Source organism: Danio aesculapii, chromosome 17 (assembly GCF_903798145.1).
Source record: "Danio aesculapii chromosome 17, fDanAes4.1, whole genome shotgun sequence".
Classification (NCBI taxonomy): Eukaryota; Metazoa; Chordata; class Actinopteri; order Cypriniformes; family Danionidae; genus Danio; species Danio aesculapii.
Window position 1 is genome coordinate 7993084 of NC_079451.1, and position 21519 is coordinate 8014602.

At 37.3% G+C, this 21519-nt stretch overlaps 1 protein-coding gene across 2 annotated transcripts in view; it reads right to left on the minus strand.

Annotated features, from left to right (window-relative positions):
- Positions 1 to 21519, minus strand: part of crim1 (cysteine rich transmembrane BMP regulator 1 (chordin-like)) — a 313308-nt gene that overhangs the window by 49377 nt on the left and 242412 nt on the right. For both annotated transcript variants that reach the window (XM_056477346.1, XM_056477345.1), the window contains exons 10-12: positions 14808 to 14929; positions 4304 to 4516; positions 1215 to 1430 (exon numbers count right to left, since the gene is read on the minus strand). In XM_056477346.1, coding sequence (XP_056333321.1) covers positions 1215 to 1430; positions 4304 to 4516; positions 14808 to 14929 — 551 coding nt within the window. The remainder of the gene's footprint in view (positions 1 to 1214; positions 1431 to 4303; positions 4517 to 14807; positions 14930 to 21519) is intronic.

A 21519-nucleotide genomic window follows, 5' to 3' on the forward strand; every position in this document is an offset into this window, starting at 1 on the left:
AAGTTATCGTTAAAAAACTAGATTAAAAAAACATTTTCGTTAACTGAAATAAAAATAAAAACGATTTTGTTTTTAAAACTTGTAACTAACTGAAACTGTATTGTGTACATACAAAACGAACTGAAACTAAAATGAATTATAGCAAAAACGTCTTTCGTTTTTGTCTTTGTGAATGTGTTTAATACAGACTGTATACCTCATGAACGAATCCTTATTTTAACCTAATCATCTAAGTGTTCACTAATTGACTAAATCGAACTGAATTATTAGAAATGATTCGCGTCTCCAGTAACGTTAAGAACTTATTCACACAAACTATTTACTTTATAACATGTCCAATATCCTCCTTTGAATCGAAATATACCAATATATACTGAGTTATTCAGTTATTAGAACAGTAAAGACAGATAACAGATTTGACAAACGGTGAACCGATAATACTGTGCATGCGTGATTCAGTGAACCGAACACAAAAAGTACAGTACATGACAGCCTGCTGTGATTGAACTAAACTGCAGCTCGGGTAAACCCAACTTGGAAGCTTCCAAACTTGGAAAGATTGAAACAAAAGATCTAGTTCGCTTTAAAGATCCGAACTTCCCATCATATATTTTACCTAAGGAAGTTATCTTGTGGGCTGTATTTGAATTTGAGGATGGGTAGATGATAATGGTAGATGGTAGTGTTCTTGTGTCAAAAATTGTAGTCCATCTTTGGTTGAGTTTTTATTATACAATATTTATTCTGATGCTTCTGAATCTTGCACCTAACAAATATCCTAAATTATAAAAAAACGAACAGCAAACAAAAAAACTAAAACTAATACTGAAACTAATAAAAACTAAACAAACTAAGCAATTTCAAAAAATAGAAACTAATAAAAACTAGTAAATCTGCCTCTAAAATCGAATTAAAACTGAAATCTGGAAACAAAAAGTCAAAATGAAATAAAAACTAAAACTCATGAAAAATCCAAAACTATTAGAACGTTAGTATCAACTCATTTTAAATCAGTGGTTTGAACAAGCAAAAAAAGTCATTTTTTGAGTGTTGCTATACATTCAGAATGATTTTTAGAGCTCAATCTTTATAGTTGTCGTGCTTGGTGTGAACAACCCTTTATAGATGACTTTAACACCAACATATTTATACTGACACTCAAAAAATTGTCATTTTGATTTGAGGGAGAATAGATGTTTTGGTTGACACCGCACCTGGACAGTGTGGGCAGCAGGAGTCCTGTGTTCTGATTGGGCTGTGGCAGAGAAGAGGCGGGCAAACCTCGGTCTCACATAGCACTCGGCCGCTGTGGCAGGTACATTGAGTGCAGGAATCGATGTTCCACGTCTCTCCTTCCACGAAATACTCTCCTCCTGGAGCCAAACACACTGACGCCTCGCTCAGCTCAGGCTTATGGGAACTGGACTCTTCTAAGAAAGAAAATCAGAGTTTTAACTTAAAAAGACATGCTACTTTTCACTGTTCTAAAGAGATCATATAAGCATTGCCAGTGAGTAATTGGAGTGTTTTTAAGTCTTAAGTTTTAATTCTTCTGTTCACCATTATTATAAGATATATACAGTTTAAATCAGAATTATCAAACCCCCTTTGATTTTTTTTTCTTTTTAAAATATTTCCTAAATGATGTTCAACAGAGCAATGAAATTTTCACAGTATGTCTGATAATATTTTGTTCTTCTGGAGAAAGTCTTATTTGTTTTATTTCGGCTAGAATATTTTTCTTTTAAAACTTTTCTTAAAACCATTTTAAGTCAATATTATTAGCCCCTTTAAGCTATATTATTTTTCAATAGTCTACAGAACAAACCACTGTTATACAATAACTTGCCTAATAACCCTATCCTGCCTAGTTAACCTAATTAACCTAGTTAAGCCTTTACATGTCTCTTTAAGCTGTATGTCTTGAAAAAAATCTTTTCTCCGTTAAACAGAAATGGGGGAAAAAAATAAACAGGGGGGCTAATAACTCTGGGGGAGTTAAAAATTCAGACATCAACTGTATATTACTGCTTAATTATTAGAAATTATTATTGGTGCTCAGTAGGCATGGGCCGGTATAAGTTTCTGACGGTATGATAACCTCGCGTAAAAATAATACATTTCACGATATGACAGTATTTTAATTACTGCTCTAAAATATGTTCTTTTTAAATATCTGGGTAAAAAACATGGTATATATATTTTTCAACATTTCAAATATTTCAAAACAATAAATGTCGGCAAAGATTAAATGACTTCTGCTGTCTTAATTACTTTCAAAAATACAGATTTCTTTTCAACTTGAAATATCTTTGGATATAAAGTAAGCCTCTGCACTGTTCAGCTCTACAGCATGCTGGATGTTGGTTTATATTTGTTTTTCAGATGTTTCCAGTGACTAGACTTTTCTGACAGGGTATTCGAATGTCAGTATGTTGTGGGACTGCTATACAGGAGTTATTATTATGGATTATAGATCGTGAAATTTTTTAAAGCATGACGGTAAAACATGAACGCGGTTATAGATATATTAAAACATAAGCTTGTTTGTTGTAAAAATTTGTAATAATGAAATATAAAAAATACTAATTTGTGTATCTCCTTAATTCCGGGTGCAGCTGTGGCTGGTGTATTCTGGGAAATTTTCTTACCCCTTGGTTTCAAGTGTGGTCCTGAAAAATCTTCGTTCAAAGGGCTATTTCACCTCTTCCCCTTAGCCCTTCAAGCTAAAGAGAATTTGGACACCCCTACCCCTTGATATGAATGCGCAAAACGAGGGGTAGGGGTAAGGGGAAGGGCTAAGGGGTAGAATTGGGATTGGGCCTTAATTTAAATGGTTCCAGGTCCAAGTTCACTGCCATGTGGTGTCCTTTATTAAATTACTTCCAAAGTCAAATGTAATTGTAAGTGGACAAAATGAGGCTGATGCTGTCAAGTTTTGCTTGTGTTCCACTGATGTTTACATTTTTTAAATGCTGGGTTCCACACAATCGATTTGTGTTGGGACAACATGAAGGAATTAAGTTAACTTATTGGTTTTTACAAATTTAAGTGGATTGAACATAAAACATTTAAGCTGTCCCAAAACAAATAAAAAATCTCATGAAAATAATATATCCATACAGAAAATGTTATTTTTAATTTATACTTCAATTCTTGCATGTTTTGCAACAGATAAATGCAGCCTTGCTTTATGACTAAAGCATACCTGTCAACCCTCCCGTTTTCCCCGGGATTCTGTCGTATTTTACAGTTTTATCCCGCTATCATCCCGTAAAGGTATTTTCCCGTATTTCTCCCGTATTTTTTATCTTTCTGTAAAGAGCCGATCCTCCCTATATGCAACCCATCCCACCAGGGGCCGCCCCTTGCTCCTAAATATGAATCTGTTCTGTGCTTTCATTTCATTTAGGCATGAAAACCCTTTGAAATAAACATAAAAACGGCGCGATTTATTTACTTTTCATTACAGGCGCCATTGCCCGTATGCAATCCTCAAAACAGTCAGTTCATGTAACGATGCATGACTGTCAGCTGATACGCTCCATAGTGATAAATAAATCACTATCACTGTTTCCCAAGCGGATTCTGTACGGACGCGATTTGATGCGGAGCTCAAGTGGACACTGGGTTTTAGGGTGCGTGTTTAAACAGACATATACACATCATCATTGTAATAATAATAATAATAATAATAATAATAATAATAATAATAATAATAATAATAATAATAATAATAATGGGGGTCCATTCCGCTGTGGCGACCCCAGATTACTAAAGGGACTAAGCAAAGAAAATGAATGAATAATAATAACAACATCTAGACATGTCGATCTTGTTGGGTTTTCTTTTAAACACAACACATTTTGTCTTAAATGAGCATAAACCGCTAGGAAAGCAATCAAATGCTTTCATTATAGATCTGTGCATTTTTAAAGTGACACTGTTATTTAATGTATACAGAATGTTCAATGTCCCAATGTCCCAATGTTGACAGGTATGGACTAAAGTGTCCAGGAGTATGAATGGCTATAGTTTTTGTTTCAGTCCTGTATGAGTTTTTGGAAACTGGTATCCAATGACTTCCATAGTATTTTTTGTTTATTTTGTACCATACAGTAGATGTCAATCTCTCCATTTTTTTTTTTTTTCAAAATATCTTCTTTTGTTCAACACAATAAAGAATCTCATCAAGGTTTGGAACCATGTGAAGGTGTGAAATGGTGAGTAAATTGTATTTTTGGGTTAATATCCCTTTAAAAAACTTTGTCTGCCAGTGAGTAAATATGCTGAACTGCATCACCTGGGCATGTGGGGCAACAGTGTCCAGGTCGGATGGTAGGATTATCACAGGGTGGCACTGGGCAAGAAATAAGGGCACACATTTCTCTCCCAGCATGGCAGTAACAGTCCCTGCATCCGTCGTGCCAGCTCTGCCCGTTCTCGTGCCTGCGGCCATCCATAGACAGACAAGAGCCCAGCTTCACTGCTGGAGTCACAGATGATGAGCTCTGATCTGCACAGACAAACATACAACAGACACATCAGATCACTTTCTGCCATCACAGCACTTACAAAAACACTGTGGGACAAACCATGATTATGACAAAGTAGTGCTTTCAACAAAGCAGTACAAGCTCAATCTTTAACATATCCATACACAGTGTCCTTAACTTGCTATGTACTGTATCTGTATTTTAAATGATGTTTTTTTTTGTATATTTAATACATAATTAGAAACTAAACAGAATTGTAACACTTTTGTGTAAGTACCAATTCCCACTATTAACTAGAGGCTTATTACCTGCCTATAATTGAGATCGTACTTTATATAAAGTACAGATTCTACATGATCTTATTCTACATTCCTAATCCTACATAATACGTGTAAACACAACCACTAACTTAAAGTCCACATGAATCAGAAGATGTTTTTTATGGTATTGTGATTCTAGAGAAACAGAATATTAAATGATAAATAAGTGGGCGTGGCTTGTTTTTTCTACTGCGGGCTGAATGGAGGTAGTCAAGTAGGCATTTCATTCAGAAATTAGCAGTTTATTGAGGCAAAAGGCACATATAATTGTAACTAGTAATATGTACTACTATTACTATTAATAATAATACTAATAAGTGAGTCACTATGAAATCAATGTAATTTTTACTCACAATTTATCCATGGATATTATTCATTCATTCATTCATTCATTTATTCATTCATTCATTCATTTATTAATCTGGGGTCGCCACAGCGGAATGAACTGACAACTTATCCAGCATATGTTTTTACGCAGCGGATGCCCTTCTAGCTGCAACCCATCACTGGGAAACATCCATACACACTCCATTCACACACACACACACACTACGGACAATTTAGCCAACCCAATTCACCTGTACCGCATGTTTTTGGTCTTGTGAGGGAAATCAGAGCACCCGGAGGAAACCCACACCAACACGAGGAGAACATGCTTACTCCACACAGAAACTGACCCAGCCGAGGCTTGAGCCAGAGACCTTCCTCCTGTGAGGCGATCTAATCAATTTATTTGTAAATTTTTTTGGGGCATGAGGCTATGTGAGATATTGCACTCAGATATGTCACAACAGGCAAGTAAATTTGATCAACTTTTCAACATTTCATACTGACATAAAAATATGAGGGTTAATTGGATGTTTTCTAAATGTTTAAAAATGTTTTATACCTTGATTTTATACATTTATTTATTTATTTACTTTTACTAATTTTGAGTTTTTTTTATGTTTATTTTCCTTTTTTTATTTTATTTATTTATTTTTTTTTCAAAAAACATGTTTTAAATGTGAATCAGCACCTCCAAGTCCGAGGCCATGGTGCTCCACCGGAAAAAAGGTGGTTTGCCATCTCCAGGTTGGAGGAAAGTCCCTACCCCAGGTGGAGGAGGTCAGGTATCTTGGGGTTTTGTTCACAAGTGAGGGAAGGATGGAACGTGAGATTGACAGGTGGATCGGTGCTGCGGCAGAAGTAATGCGGTCGATGTAGCGGTCCGTTGTAATAAAGAAGGAGCTAATCCGAAAGGCAAAGCTTTTGATTTACCAGTCAATCTACGTTCCTACTCTAACCTATGATCATGAACATTGGGTCATGACCAAAAGGACAAGATCTCGGATACAAGCGGCTGAAATGAGTTTCCTTCGAAGGGTTGCAGGGCGTACCCAAGCTCTGAGTACCCACGCTCTGAGGAGCTCAGAATAGAGCCGCTGCTCCTCCACATTGAGAGAAGTCAGCTGAGGTGGCTCGGGCATCTGTTTCGGATGCCTCCTGGATGACTACCTAGGGAGGTGTTCCAGGCATGTCCCACTCGGAGGAGGCCTTAGGGGAAGATCCAGGACACACTGAAGGGAATATGTCTATCGGCTGGCCTGGGAACGCCTCGGGATCCCCCTGGAGGTGCTGGAGGAAGTGTCTGAGGAGACGGGAAGTCTGGAGTTCTCTCCTAAGACTGATGCCCCCGCGACCCGGCCCCAGAAAAGCGGTAGAAAATTAATGGATGAATGTTTTAAATGTAATATCCCAAAATGTCCATTAAAAATATGAGGATGGAAATACAGCTATAGTTTGACCTGACCACACTGTGGCCAGTAAACAAAACACTGTGTTAATGGCACTTTTGCTGTTGTAAAATTGTATACTTTTTAAATCTTGGGCCTAAACATCAAATGACCTAAACAGCAATATTTGATTTAATTGAGTGTTTAATTTTTGAATAATAAACTATTTTAATGTATTACTCTTGTCACAAAGTACTGAAAGCAGAACTATGAGTAAAGTAAACATTGATTTTGATGGCAGACCAAACAGAGTCTATTGCAGCTTGGAAGTGGAGATGTGGATTGGATGATACGGAAGGACCGGAGGATAGAGTGGGAACAAGGTTCACGAAGGGAATCGGGAGACAGACACCAGATGAGACCAGGAAGGAATCACACGTGAGAGTTTAGCTGTGTCCCAAATGGCACACTATACACTATGCACTTATGCACTTACACACTCAACAACAGAGTATTTGTACAGTATATAGTGTCATTCCAAATCGAACACTAATGGTTTTTTTACTAAGCGGAAATTCAAACCGTTTTCCTGATGACGTTTGACAGTTGACAAATTAGTGAAATAAATCACCAAAGTACCCAATAATACTTGCCATGAGTATAACCGCATTCACCATGGGGAGGCGCTATAATCACTCTCGTAGGAGAATTTTGCTTTCACAATCCAAAGTAAATAAAGTTATTTAACATGTGCGCCCGATAGCTCAGCCCCTTCCACTATGTAAGCAAAGCTGCGGTCGTTGAGTGCATGAAGTGTCCATCAGTCCACACTTCATTTTACCGGTTGAATGAGTGCATCATCCGGGTATTTAAAGTACACTTATTATTTTTAGAGTTTTCAGTGAGAATGCACTACTTACACTATTTATACTACAAAATGGCATAGAATTTGGGATTTGGGATGCACCTTTCATCCTTCTGTCTAACGATGAGGCCGAACAGTGAGTGATTTGACGTGCAGGTATTTATGGGGCTGGAGTGAATGGTTGGGGATGACGTGCAGGTGCAGGGCTAATCAGAATTCGGGTAAGAGGGATTGGAGTGGGGTGAACCTGGCTTGGCGGTTACAACTCTGGACCACAAATCCAGTTGTAACTCTCTATTTTGTTTTTAACTGAGATTCATCTGAATATATTGACTGAATATATATACAATATTTGGTCAAGATACAACTATTTGAAAATTTGGAACATGAGGCTTAAAAAAATTCAAATTAATTCAAGTTGTTCAAATAATGGGCCCTATCATACACCCGGCGCAATGCGGCGCAAGGCACGACGCAATTGTTGTTAGCTAGTTTCAGCTCGGCGCAAGAGTCGTTTTGACATTTTGCGCCACGCTGTTTAAATAGCAAAAGCATTTCCGCACATATGTGCGCCCATAGGCGTTCTGGTTTAAAAAAGGAGGCGTGTTGAGGCGCATTGCTGGCACATTGCTATTTTCAGGGACTAAAATACACTGTTCAATAGACCAGCAGAGAGGACGTCTAAAGTCCAGCACATAGCGCGTTATTTCAATTAAAGGATTAAAATAATACAAAAAATAAAAAAATTTCTAGCCTACGTAAATATAAAAACCACTGCTTTCATGCCTTCTTTATCTCGGAGGGGTTTTTCAGTTTATTCATGACAATTTGCTTTTGTATAATGCTATTGTTAGTAGCAGTATTATTTATTATATGCACATTTATATTTGTTTTATTAAATACAAGTTTAGATTTGCCAACCTGTCAAGTTTTAGACCATATGGGCAGTGTTGGGAGTAATGCGTTACAAAAGTAATGTATTACAGTAATGTATTACATTTTCCTGTAACGCAGTAGTGTAAGGCATTACATATACATTTTCAGTAATATTTTACTCGGTACATGTTCAGTAACGCGTGCGTTACAACAAACTTTTCGCCCGCAAGACATTACCAAAAAAAAATACCGCAAGTAAGTTCTATTTTCTGTTCGTGGTTAGTGAATATATGCGCGTGTTGTCATCAATATCCCTCTGGCTATTGGAACTTTTTTACTTTGAACGCGGAATGATTTCAGCCTCTGAGCTCGAGGTCCGAGGCTATTGGCTCAGCCCGGTTCACAGTAAGGTCAAGCCCTGACGTGCAGCGGAAAAGCGGCAAAATAGATGAGCAGAAGACAGTACATTCGCGAGATGGACGTATGTGCATATGGCGTTATTTCACTGACAACAGTCGTAAGCGCAGTTTTACAAGAGCGCATTCATGTAATTCTCTGTTCGTGGACAACTCGACCGCAACTTTTTTTTTTCGCAGTCGCATGCACTCAAAACACGGCTGCTCACGTGCGAATGATCTGCTCTGGCTCTGTCAGATGATGCAGACTCACATTTTGTGCCTCATGTTTCCTCTTCTTTTCGTGCTTTTGCTCTCCAGAGATCCTCCTGTTCAATTGGTTATCCCAAGAATGTTGATATGGTTTATATATTGCTACAGTATTTATTAGCAATACACGAAACACTAAAAGGTTATGATAAATTCTATAATAAATACTTGTGTTTTTGAGTGTTAGATATACTGCCTATGTTTTAGGCTAGTATTATTTACAATTTGTTAATGAATGCTTCAGCATACTGTAGTATTAAGTATAGTCAACTGATAAAATGAAATACAAAGTGTAGTTTTACTACAGTAAAGTGTGGTGAATTGTAGTATAGTATACCCTATATTGTAAAAAAAAAACTACAGCACTGGGTAATTTGTTTATATTACGCTTGTGTTACCATAGCAACTAGTATTAGCACAACTGATTAATTGAAGTACTTTACTGTAGAACTGTTCAAAACACTGTACATGACAGGGAAAATGTCCTCCACAATCTCATCAGCAATGTGGAAGACAACAGAGACGTGTTCTATTTATTTTAGTTTTAGTTTAGTTGCCATGATAAAATGGGATTGATAGTGAGATTTATTTGAGGATTTATTTATTGGAAATATTTCATCATATAACAAACAACAAAAAAGGTTATAGTGGATTAGATAAAAAATTTTATATGTAAGTCTATTTTAGTATTTTGGTTATTGTTAATAAATAATGTACAAATATAAATTATATCAAAAAGCATGAAAGGAAGAGGGAACACAAGACACAAATTGTGAGTCTGCATATAATCTCACTGAGCGAGTAGTGTACTGTGAGCGCACAAGAAATTTTGTGCGTGAGCAGTGCATATTTGAGAGAGCATGAGAAAATTTGCACGCGAGCAGCGTATATTTGTGAGCTCACAAGCAGTTTTGTCCACAGAGGAAATCGGTGCACGAGCATTATATTGAGAAAGCTATGTTCATCATGCTTACTTTGTGCATGACAGTTTTGTGTTGTGAACCTGAATTTAAAGTGAATAGAATAATGGCAAGATTAAGAAAAAAATGCATCTCGTCATGGCATTGGAGTTTACATATAGGCCTGTTGTGTCTAATATGAAAATAGTCAAGCTATTCACAGATATTGCCAGATAATCACTTTATCTTTACCATACTTTCAACAGACTTTGATCATTTGTGATTCTGGCTCTTATCCTTTCTTGCATTGTCTTGAGCCTTCACGTTGCCAAATATATACTATATTGTTAGTAGCCTGGATAGGTCACCGTCATTCTGCTACATCATATCGCTTTCTACTGGATGTAAAATGCTCTGCAGTACATTTAGTCATTTTAGAATGTTAAGTTCTAATTCTGTAGTTATTTTGGTAAAAGTAACTAAAAAGTAATATAAGAGTAATGTAACATATTACAATTTTGAGACAGTAATATTGTAAGGTAAGGGATTACTTTTAAATCACAGTAATAAGTAATCTGTAATGTATTACAGTTTGGAAGTAACTTGCACAACACTGCATATGGGGCATAGCAGGTGTATTTGGATATAACTCAGTTTTTTGACCACACTTCGGTATTATTGTTCATTTATTCGTTTGCTGGAAATTAGAACTGAATTTAGAAATAGTTTTAAAACAAATCTTTGTGCTTAAACTAAATTAATTATGTAGGCTAATAAATGTCTGTGCGTACAACACGTTTCCCTATCCACAAGAGTGCGGATGCAGATGATCTGTTTAACTGTTCTCTCTCTAGTGAAGTGCTCAGTTTTTCCACTTAAAAAGTCACCATGTAAATAGTAAATGCGCTATGGCGCGGCACAACTGCCTCTTAAAGGGAACGGGAGATGAGACTCTGATTGGTTTATTCTCAAAACACACCTATAACTCATTAGGAGAATAAGCTTAACCCTGTTAGACCATGCGCCACGGCGCAAAGCAGATTTTTTCGTCCTTAAAATAGCAAAAGTGGATTTTGACACCCCCTTAATGCGTTTGCGCCCTGCACTTTGGACTTTGCGCATGGATCGTCAAAATAGAGCCCTAAGTTTTTAGCAATACATATTAGTTTTCATAGATCAATACATATTAGTTTCAAGGAATTTACCAAATATCTTCAAAAAAAACCCCTGATCTTTGGCTAATATTAATGATGTTTGGCATAACAGGAAAATGTATAATTTTGATACACCTATTTTACTGGTTTTGTGAGTTGTGTCATCAACTAATAGTCCTAAATCAAAACAAATGAAGAAAATCTGCTCCTGCATTAAAACGGCATCCCACTTCAAACATATTTGGATGAGAATTTCATTCCGGACACAGAGCAGATGTTTGTTTAGAGTCAATTCCCGACGGATTCTTCGGCATACTAATAGCCAAGCGGGAAAGCTAGAGGATTCCCTGAATCATTTTTTACATTTATATTCCAGACATCTGACCTCTTCAGTAAAACATTTTCACCGGCTGCTACACATGCAGCGTGAAATGACAAAATATGCAAGTTGATGCGGCGCACGCTCCAAACCCCAGAGCACAAAACATTCTCAAATCTCATCTATCTGCCAAGAGCGTCACCTCTCACTGCCTCTCCATGGCTCTAGCCAGGCCCCAGTCAATATCACACAACCATTTCACATTGATTAAAACCCTGTCTGGCTGATACGCCGAGGATGCACACTTTCAAACAAATTCAACGTGAGGAAGATTAAAAAAAGGGGTCTTTTTCTTCACTCTCCCTTCTTATTAAATGGACCGAGCTTGTGAATATTTCACGTGCCAGCTTCATTATTGAAGATGAATCAAACAGGAACACAAGAGCCACATGAATAATGGAGGGGTGGTAACTGTGCGCCAGGCTTTTGTATATACAACAGGTGGTCTTCAAAATAAATGGGAAATCTGGGGAGGCAGGGGGGAATGAGTCATGCTGGAGACCCTTGCTCTTGGTTTTCTCTGTGTGCACATGGCTGACACTTGGAAATTAAAGGAATAACACCTCAGCATATCGATTCAGCTGGATGTGGCCAATATAGCACTATAGATCAAGGGGGAAAATAAGTTTTAGGTTATATTACCTACATTTTATTTGGCCTTTTTTTTTAACCCTTGTGTAGTGTTAAAATTAACTACCCTTTCGTTGTGCTCGTGGCTGTTTTTGCCTCGTTGATTTCCATTATAACGTCATTTTTCAATTGCAAAGCCATGACAGCATATAATCATGCATTCTTGATTGTTGGCGGTTTTCCCTGTTGGGAAGAGGTAAAATCTGTGATTTTGCTGTTTACTGTAAAATGTTCATTGCAATGAAAGTAAATGGGGCAAAACAGCCACAAACATAATCAAGGATAATTTTTGAAAATTTTCGAAGCATTTTCCCAAAATATGTGACAAAAAAGATTTGTTACCAAAAATTATTCCATTTGCTGAAACACAGAGAAAGTTGGGCCCAAAATTAAAACTCAAAATCACCTCAAAGTGGATGAAAACACCCCAGAATGGATGAAACCAACAGCATAGAACGGTTAAAATTGACTGAATTAATTTTGAAACATGTCAACTGTTTTTATATAAATACATTAAAGTCCATGAGAAATTAAAATGTACAATGTTTATTTTGCTAGCTCACATTGTTATTCTTAAGGTGAACTTTCGTTCTTCTTTGGCTTTCGCCGAAGGCTGTCGCACTTTTTTTCCTCTCCCTTCCATATCTTTCTTGGCTGGCTTCTCATGTCTCCTCTTATTCTATCTCTGAGGCTCTCCTTGCCCTGCTCTCCAAACAAATAAGGAATTATGTATTTGATCAACTGGTCTCTGAACACAATTGACACCATCTTCTTAACAAGAAGTCTGGGTTCGGGGGAACCCACCTGTCCTGCGGAGACGTTTGCAGCTGGATCCATGAGGGACGGGTGGGAGAAGTGGCGCATCGCGTGCCTGGCCACTCTGTCCCTGGAGGATATTGAAGATATCTACCTATTTGGAACTTTGATAACAGGGTTTCTGCTGATGGGCTTAGGCAGAGCCCTGGGGTATCGACGATTGATAAAAGTGGTCAGTGCAGCTCAAAACCCCACCAAGCTGGCTGGCTGGATTGAAAATGTGGTGAGCACCTTTTTTTCTGCCTCCCTTTTTCCTAATGTTTCTTATTTCCTCTTTCTAAAAGCTACCTCTCGTCCCACCTGTCTTCCCCTAAAATGTGTGATGTTTGTGCATGGTCGGGAGGGAAGGGGGTCCAATTTCACTGCATGTAAAAGTGTATGTGACAAATAAAGGCTTTTCATTTCACAATGAATCTGTGAAAGTTAATCCACTGAAAAATTTTGGTTTACGTAGATAAAATACAAGCTACAGTGGTTTTATTACGGTTTACATCAGTGTTTATCAACCATGTTCCTTGAGGACCATGTTGTGAAAAAGAAATTTATTTTTTTATTACTTTGGTCTCTTTTCTTTTTATTAAACATTTGGATTGCTTAAGGTGATATATTAACCAAACTTCTTCTCAGAGTGTGATGCGCCTTGCATGCTAATGAAGCATTTTTGCAGAAGTAGATGGAGCTGATGGAAATGCAAAGGCCTGAATGTCTAAAATTAACTTGAGCTCTGCAGCTAAACTTCCTGTGAGCAGAGATGGGATGAAACTGAACACAGAATATTTGCAGTTAAGAAGTCTTATGCTTCTAATGTTGTGCAGAGATTTTGTAGAAAAAGAGGAAGTATGTTTGGGTGTGGCCAACGGAGGACTGGAGAATGATTGACAAGTGACGAATTCCACTAAACTCCACCTGTTAATATCAGCTGTGTATAAATTCTTGAGTCAGGAAATGTAGAGTGGTTAGTTGTGCATATAATGAATGTAATTCTTGCATTGCATTAAGGATACCAGAATTCTGTTCATCGAAGCATTCAATTGTATACAATAAATTAATAATATTTTTTGTATTGAATAAAACCTTCTCCTGACCTTTTTTATTTACACGCATGGGATTGATAATATATTCCAACAACCACCAACACTGCGTGTTTTGGATGTCACTTCCATTACAGGTCTTTCAGTCTCTGCTAATGAGCTGATAATCTGAATCAGGTGTGTTTGGTGAAGGAGACATGGTAAATGTGCACAGCTGGTGGTCCTCCAGGAACGTGGTTGAGAAGCACTGGTTTACATGTATCTGGAAATGCATGCCATTGAGTGGCTTATAAAATTAGTACAGCAGCAATATGATAAAAGTCAACTATAAGTAAAAAATAAGTGTTGATATATAAAATTAAAACAATCAAAAGCAAATAAAAATATTACTAAAGCCTAAATTAAAATACATATTTTAAGTATTAAAACGTTATACAATATATGAATATGAAGATACAAGAGTTACAAGCAACAGTTTAGTGCATACAGGAGAACACAGAATTCAAACTATGTTTTTTTAGTAATTTTAAATGTCTAATCCAGTCGCATTTAAAATTTTCGAATTTGGTATTTTGTGAATTTCCTCGTTATTTATAGAAAATTCTTCATTTATAAGATTGAATGGACAGTAAAAAAACTTACATTTCTAAGATATTTCTCATTTTAAGATATTTAAAAATAATTTGTTACTGTTTGCACCTAAATTTAAAATTTGGTTTGTCATTTGTTATTACTTTTTATTGTCTTACATTATCATTTAACATTTTTTATATCTTTCATTTCAATATTGTATTGTTTTTCTGTTATTGCCTTTGTATGTTTATTGTTCTACAAACTGCAATAAATAAATAAATGAATAAAGATTTAAGATTCAGATTAATTTATTTATAAGAAACGTAATAGTCATTCTGTAGTCTAACCAAATAAAATAAAATACTTAAATAAATGAATAAAGACTTACCTCTACACTGACAAATCAGACAGCCCAATTCATCATGCTGGAATCCCATTGGACAGGCCTTGTCACATGGCAACTCAGGGCATTTCTTACAACGGCAGGTATCACATCCATGCTTGTTCTTACTGATAAGAGAAAACGAGAAAGATAAAGAAAGCTTAAGAGGCATATTGTAGTATTTCATTCATTAAACAAATAATCATTTATATTAGTGTTTAAATAGAATAATTTAATCACGGTTGACTATGATTACCATATTTCTGTTTATGGCGTAGGTCTCAAACTTGATTCCTGGAAGGCCGCAGCTCTGCACAGTTTTGCTCCAACCCTAATCAAACACAGCTTATCCAACTAATCAAGGTGTTCAAGACTACTAGAGACTATTAAGCAGGTGTGAGTTGGAGGTGGTTGGAGTTAAACTTTGCAGAGCTGTGGCCCTCCAGGAATTGAGTTTTAGACCATTGGTTTATGGATTTCTGGATCCACACCACTAGGTGTCAGTATTGGTTCAAAAACTTTTTCCCCGCCAGCATTTTTTTTTTTGCTAGCCACCACCAATATTTTTGATGATTTTCAGGTAATTTGATAGCCCTCAGAATATTTTCAGTTTGGAGTATATGACCTTAATAGAAAATCAAAATAAAGAGTCTCTGCTTTTAAACTAACACACAAAAACATTTTATTCTATCTTCATGTGAGTTTGATAGGGCACTTGAATGCAGATAGGTTTGAATCAGTTTCAGATAGGTTTAATCAAAACTGCAACATTTAAGACAAAACTGTAACCTGTAAATACTTTTCTGTACAGCAAGTACTTCATTTCCAAGATTTCAATTCTATTCAAGTTTATTTGTATAGCATTTGTTTCCCCTACAAATTAACTAATAACTAGTTACAAACCTGCAGAAAATTAAGTGTAATTTTTTCTATAGTGCATTGTGTTCTGTGTCCTGACTTGCTGTAGACCATTGTCAATCAATCTCCTGCGTGTCGTGTCTTTTGTACAGTACAGAATGCATTCAGCTTGCCAGATTTACATATATCTTCGATCACTAGCAGTGTGACTTGCAAGTTTTCTCTCCACAATGTCGACAAAACGTTCTGCATCGTCAAAAGTAGCTGCTGTAGCACCCAAAAGGCAGATGAAGCTGCTTACCATCACACAAAAAGTTGAACTTCTGGACATGCCAAAGGAAGGTAGAAGTTACACGGCTGTAGGGCACCATTGGGGAATAAATAAATGAAGATCTAATGGTTTGATCTTTGGTTTCATTCTATAATACTGGACTTATTTTTCTATGAAGGTTTGAAAGAAGATTTGAGAGAAAAGTGTGAAAATGTTAATGCCTCTCTGAGAAAAGTGTATAGTGTGTAGTGAGGGGGTTTACAGGTTTAAAACTGCTATAATAATTGTAAATAATAAAGCTGACTACTTCACGGATTTCGTTTATTGTGGGTTATTTTTAGAACGAATAACAAGGGACCACTGTATAGGTGATACCTATGTGTAGATGTGTCTTTGTGCAGGAATAATCCAATGTCAACTTGTATAACTATAACAATAACTTGAATAACTATAACTATACATTTTTACATGGGATATGATCTACACTTTCTCTGCTTTTCTTATGGTTCGGTCCCAGAAGTCTCATTCAAGACATTCGCTAGAGCTTCCCTTAATGTAACACAATTAAAACATGCTATGCTGTAAAAAATCATCCATGGCGGGGAAATCATCATCTTTTAATTGATGAGATATCTTATCAAGGGTGAGGAAAGAGTTAAGACTTCTTAAACAGTCAGTACACAACTTGTCGTTGGTACATCAAATCTTGGCAAAATACAGCAGGTGCCAAAGACATGGTCCAATGTCATCTGTTAACACCGGAGAGGGAGAGAAAGGAAAGAAAGAGAGAGAGAGAGAGACCTTTGTTGACCTTACTTCAAATCCTGTCAGCATATGGCACATTAATGAGGACTAACCAAAACGACCAATCAAAATGCTCCCCGATGACTAAAGCACCTTCTTTAACCTGGACCCCAACTGCCCATCTCATCCACACACACGCTTGTCCCCATCCTTCATCCCCCTCTCTGCTCTTATCGGATGAATAATAGGGCTGAGAAGCAGCCATGTGCAGTGCGTATTTGGTTTGGTGATAAGGAGCTATCAGGTATGATGTCAGCGGTGGGGAATATCAATATTCTTTGTGCAAGAGGAGGGAGTCTGCACTAAGCTGCATGCATTATTCAGGCCGCGAGCTTGATCCTCGGCCATAACTTTGAGGGGGCATAAATAGATATCTAAAATTAGAATCTGAGATGCAAGCATTTGCACTTGTGTGCTCATTCATGATGGAAGGATTGAGGAGGGGAAAGGACAACGCTGGGCCAGGGGCCGAACTCTGATAAATAAAGACTCTTTATTCAACCACACCTGAGAGACTGACTCTCTGATAGGAGACTATAGAGATGGAGGATAGGTCAACGCTACTGCCTTATTCCCTGCACTTGTCATAGCAAGCTTTGTTATGTTTTAAAGAAACAGTAGAACTCATAACTATTCCTTTAAAGATGGAGTGAGGGACTCTGATCTTGTAAAACCACTGTCCAGCAGAGTTCAGCTACATTCCTAATCAAACACACCTCAAATACAGAATGTGATACTGTAACATAAAACCATTCATAGAGGCAACCCAGGCTTATTTTTGATACGTACCCCTATATACAATCATATATGTTTTTGCGAATCCACCAGAGGCCGCTGTGTATGCTTTTTCAGATCTCAAATTTCTCTTGTACGTGCCATTCGCGCCTGCTGTTCTAACGTAAATCCACCAGAGTCTGCTGCCGACTGACTGTCTGACTGACCGACTGACCAGGTCTCCCACCCACCCCCTTCCCTAAACCCAACCAACAGTGTTTTCAAAAGCACTGATTGATTGGCCCACCGCCTTTCCTAAAACCAACCAACAGTGTTTTCAAAAACAATCCAGAAAAACAAAAGCCCTCATGGGAAGTTTTTTTACCACGTTTTTAGATCTTTCCACGTTCTCACCCTGTTATTTACTTCTTTATTTAATTTTTTGCCCTTTGTTTTACTTGCTTTATCGAACTGTTCCTCGCCGGAAGCGAAATCCTGTCATTGTGGTCAACTCCTCTCAGCATCTCAAGTCCATCGATGTACATGGCGAGCTACTGAGCAAACTGGTAACATGTAGCTCTGGCTACATAATTCGCGCTCTACAGAAATGTATATGGGGGTACGTCAATTTTTCAAAATTGAGATTTGTAAGATCAAGAAAGCTGAATAAATTGATTTGTAGTTTGTTAGGATTGGGCCAAGACTATTGGACAATCTGGAATATGAGGGTGCAAAAAAAAAAAAATCTAAATACAGAGAAAATCTATTTTAAAGTTGTCTTTATGAAGTGCTTAGAAATGTCTATTACTAATCAACAATTGAGTTCTGATATATTTAAAGTAGGACTTTTTTAAGGTATCTTCCGTGAACATGATCTTCACTTAATATCCTAAGAAAAAGAAAAATCAATAATTGAATCTATAAATTAATGCCCCTGCAGCTGGTGGTGCCCTAGGTTTATGTCTAGAAATGGTGCTGTAATCTCAAGATCTCAACACCTGTATTTCCAAACACAACTTTCTAATGTAATTTTTTCAACAGGCTCATTCTGAAAACGTAGCCCTATATACATTTCTGGAGATCATGAATTATGTAGCCAGAGGGACATATGGCTGCATTTCATCTTTTGAACGAACTCTACGGGGCGATGTCAAGCCGTTCCTTTTCTCGCTTACCAGCTGACTGCTTACCTCTATGTGGACTGCTTTTACGCTGTTACCAGTTTGTTCGGTAGCTCGACATGTACGTCGGTGAACTTGAGACGCAGAGCGGAGTTGACCGTGATGACAGGGTTCGAGTCCGGCGAAGAAGTAAGACAAAAACAGAAGCTAAAATAATAAAGTAAATAACAGTATGAGAACGTGGTAAAGTCTGAAAACGTGGTAAAAAATCAGGGGTTTTTCTTTTTCTGAATTGCCTTTCAAAACACTATCCGTTGGGTTTAGGGAAGTGGGTGGCCGCTGGTCAATTGGTGCTTTTGAAAACACTATCGGTTGGGTTTAGGAAGGAGAAGGACGAAGAAGGACGCTGGGTCAATGGATAGGTCAGTCAGTCAGTCAGCATCGGCCTCAGGTGGATTTACACAAGAACAGCAGGAGTGAATGGCACTTGTGAGAGAAACTTTTTAAAAAGTGTACACAGCGGCCTCTGGTGGATTTGCGAAAACAAAAACTGCAAAAAAAACGTACCTCCTGGGACAACAATACACTAAATAAGGGGTGTTTAAACTCAGTCCTGGAGCCCTGCAGATTTTAGCTCCAACTTGTCTCAACACATCTGCACGGATGTTTCTAGAAAGCTTAGTAAGACCTTGATTAGCTAGCCCAGGTGTGTCTAATTGGGGTCTAACTAAACCGGCCCTCCAGGACCTAGTTGGGGCACCTCCGTAGTAAATGAAGACAACAACAAAATGACAAATGACTGGAAGCACAGTCATTTGGAGCACACTTTCCAACACATCCCTGACTGGTGGTGCTCATACAGTTTTTTTGAGTTTAAATCTGGCTCGCAACAGTTCCCAATCCTGACCCCTTTCTTTCCTTCTACTTTAGTTTCATTAAAAGTAAGAACTTGTGACAATCAGGCATCAGTCCCTGAAAGAAGTTGCATCTACTCTCTTGCACTTTCCTCTTCTTTCTCATCTCCATTTGTCACAAGATGTCTCTTTAACCTGCCGACTTCACAGCTCCACAAAAGTTTTTACAAATTGGCTCGGCGATCTGCTTGCATAATTGGAGCAGTTTTTTTTTGCCTATGTGGAACAGCAGTGTTTATTCGCAGTGGCGTCGAGACATGGTGTTGTGTAGATTAGGTGTTCAGCTTCGCTATCGCAGCTCATCCTTTACGCGGCACAATCAGAGGCGCTGATCTGAGCCGGCCCTAATTAGCTGTCAGCTCCAAACTTGCAGTCGGGCACAAACAAGCAAAGCATGGCGTAGGGGATCATTTTGTCATTCACAATTTCTCCAGACCGTGCTAGAAACAGTGTGGGATTCGCTTCGGTTTGTGACAGCTAATGACTGCTGCCTGTCCTGATAGTTTAGAAAATCATTGCTGTAACAATGACATGAAATTGAAAAAAATAACAATAATCTGAAACATTACAGAAGCATATTATTACCTCGGTGAACAAGAAAGTAGGACTTTTTTTATACTAATCCTTACAGCAGTCTAACTGTGCTTGTTGAACTTTTATCCAAATTGCCTCATATTGTGCCAGGACTAGACTGGCTTAAAGGAACAGGAACTATCCAATAATTTACTCACCCTCAAGCCATCATCTGTAAATATATATATGTATTTGGTAACACTTTACCTAAAGGGGTGTTCATAAGACTGTTTTTACACCTTTATAACCATGTCAATGTGAATAGGATTTTATGCATACTGTACTTATGTCAACTGTTATTAATTTTCACTTGCTCAGTTATGTCATTTTAAATGCAAGGATGACATTGTTTATTATGAAAACTTGACATAAACAAATACATCACAACTAAAACTCTGTCATAAAATTCATGACATATTTATAATGGCTTCATGAAAATCATGTTGATGACAGATTTTTGACAAGCTTTGTTGTCTTGGTAATGTCAAGTTGGCATAACAAAGACACAAACAGGTTGTGATGTATTTGTTAATGTCAAGGTGTCATAATAAACAATGTTTCCCCCTTCAAGTAAAGTGTTACCCTTTTTTCTGTCAAACACACACAAAGTTTGGCATATAGTTTAACATTTTATCCTGGCTCTTCCATGTTGTATAGTATAATGGTGTTAGATAGGGGTCATTTTTTGCATAAAATGGGCATAATTATATTAATGCTTGTCTTTTTAAGTAGATTGATGAGTTTTTGCAGCAAAAATATAGCAAAAAAAAAGTTTTTATTTTTTATTTTTAAATAATAAACTCAAATCACTGACTTCCAACAACTTTATAGCTGAAGCTTCAGAAATACATGTGTTTCCTGGGAATTTGTGCTTGTAAGAGTAAAATACAGTAAAACATTATACAGCATGCCAAGCTAACCTTTTGTCTTTTTCATCATAGTCTTCTTTGGTAAACAAACTGTGTGGAAAATGGTTTTCAGGAGATGTGTCTATTTCTGAATTTGTTATTTAAAAATTAACTACTGGCTTATTACCTACTGATTATTAAGATATAACTGTTTATTAGCACTTATAAAGTAAAATCTTATTTTACATCCCTAATCCTACCCGATAAACCCAACTACTACCTTACTAACTATTAGTAAGCAGCTACTGTAATTAGTAGTTTATTGAGCTAAAAGGCATGAATTGTACATTGAAGGGTCACGAAACACCAAATAACATTTTCGATGTTGACAGTCATATATGTGTCTCACGCTGCTAAAAACACTATTACGACACATATATTTCACAAAAAAAAGTTAAAATAGGTTGTTTTTGCGTTATTTTGAGCAAATTCGTTTTTCCGGATAGAAACAAATTTTTGAAGCTGCGTCACGACGATTAGATACTTGTGTGTATTCCAGCGTGGAGAGTGGATGTCTGTACCGCCGAGTACAACGTGACGTCTCTGAGTGTGCAG